Source organism: Phytophthora infestans, genomic scaffold (genome assembly GCF_000142945.1).
Source record: "Phytophthora infestans T30-4 supercont1.1054 genomic scaffold, whole genome shotgun sequence".
NCBI lineage: Eukaryota > Oomycota > Peronosporomycetes > Peronosporales > Peronosporaceae > Phytophthora > Phytophthora infestans.
The window spans coordinates 6,416-8,015 of record NW_003302817.1 but is presented as its reverse complement, the minus strand read 5'-3'; the positions used below and the strand labels follow the sequence as shown (position 1 = coordinate 8,015).

Genomic DNA, 1,600 nt, shown 5'->3' with positions numbered 1-1,600 from the left:
ATGGGGCGCCAAAGATCGCCAGCTCATTTTAAACTGCAATATTCAACAGAGGGAAATGTGTTCCCCTCTAGGAAATATAAAGAGAACCCTACACCAGCATTTAATGAGCGAGATACTTATTGATATGTACATCCGAAACGCATGCTCTGACCGTACGTTGAGGAAGCGGGACTGGAATCCACAGAGCAGTTGTTTGCCAGCTATAAGCTGATTAACGGCAAGCTTTGGAAGGAGCTGGAGCAGGGGATTGTGAAGATTGGCGAGCTGCGTACTGAACGCTTCAGAAGACTGCTTGAGCAGGAGCAGCTGGTCCTTTCTATGAATGCAGAGGATATGAGCAATACCTATGTGAAATATTTGAGCGAAGGCTTTTTCCTGCTTCCGGGAGCTGGTGAAGGTGATCAACTAACTGCCAATCGAGACTTTGGCTGGTCAGCGTCAATACGTCACTAAAATGAGGTGAAACACTGTCAGTGTCATTTAAAAGCGAGGACATTACCGGTATTGTGGCACAACCATGAAGGACGATGGTCGAGCTGATGCTGCAACAGGAAAGCGACGAAGAGCGGAGAGTGAAGGAATGGAAGGAAGGAATGAGGAGAATGACGTGCACGTTACAGAGCAGACAAATGAGCAGGTGAACGCTAAGCGAGACGCAAACGAATTGGAAGATAAAGCTCCGGCTCCAAACTCGGAAACTGGCGATGCCGACGAAAGTGAAGACGAGGAGGAGATGCTGGTGGTGCTGGAGCTATGCGACTTTAAGAACCACCCATTGTTCGATGACTACAGCTCTGCGACGCTTGAGGTGCGAGAACTGTTCAATGGTAGAGTAGAAGGACTCGGATGTTGACGTTGTGCTGCTTGGTTCGAATGACTAGGGCATCGACACGGCAAGGCCGATGCTAAAAATCGGAGAGTACGAACTGCATGAGCAGCTCGAGGAGACGGTGGGGACGAGCTATTTCTACGACACGGACACATCCAGAGTACCAGACAAAACGTACCAGTTCGCTGGGCAGACCATCAAGAAGATCAAGTTCACAATTGCACCGCCGGAAGACGCGTAATTCGATTCCCAATAACTTCGATGCAATTGCTGAGTTCTGTATCTGACAACCCTGTGCTACACCACCGCAGCTCCTAGAAGAGCCCCAAACTCCATTCATTCGCTCTTATTTTTCTTTGTTATAAAGACACCCCACTCGTCAGTCACAAAACCATGAACGGACGCGACAAGGTCGTGATCCCGTCCTACTACTTGAAGACCGACAGGAGTTTGACGAAGAGCGAAAATCGAAAGAGAGTGATGGACCTTCATCACCGAAGAGAGCCCGAATTGACGAGGACGGACTAATTGGTGAGACAGTACTGGTATATGCTGCGAGAATAGTGACACGACGGACCCACCCAATATGTATGTGCAGGCGATAACTAGCTAGGCTGTGGACGCGTGTCGAGCTACTCTCTCACGAACGGAACGGAACGTGGACGATCGCTCCACGCAGAACGGAGATGTGGCTTATAGGGGCCATGGGTCTTTGCATAGAAGCGAAAAGAGATCGGATCAGTGATACAAGGCAGGTCTGGTTGCGAAAAG

At 49.5% G+C, this 1,600-nt stretch overlaps 1 protein-coding gene across 1 annotated transcript; it reads left to right on the top strand.

Moving 5' to 3' along the window:
- Positions 1 to 704: 704 nt before the first annotated feature.
- On the top strand, positions 705 to 1,070 carry PITG_22000 (uncharacterized protein; the record flags this gene model as incomplete). Its single annotated transcript, XM_002894693.1, has 2 exons — positions 705 to 827; positions 882 to 1,070. The coding sequence occupies 2 exons, from the start codon at positions 705 to 707 to the stop codon at positions 1,068 to 1,070; spliced, it is 312 nt and encodes a 103-aa protein (XP_002894739.1).
- Positions 1,071 to 1,600: the final 530 nt, after the last annotated feature.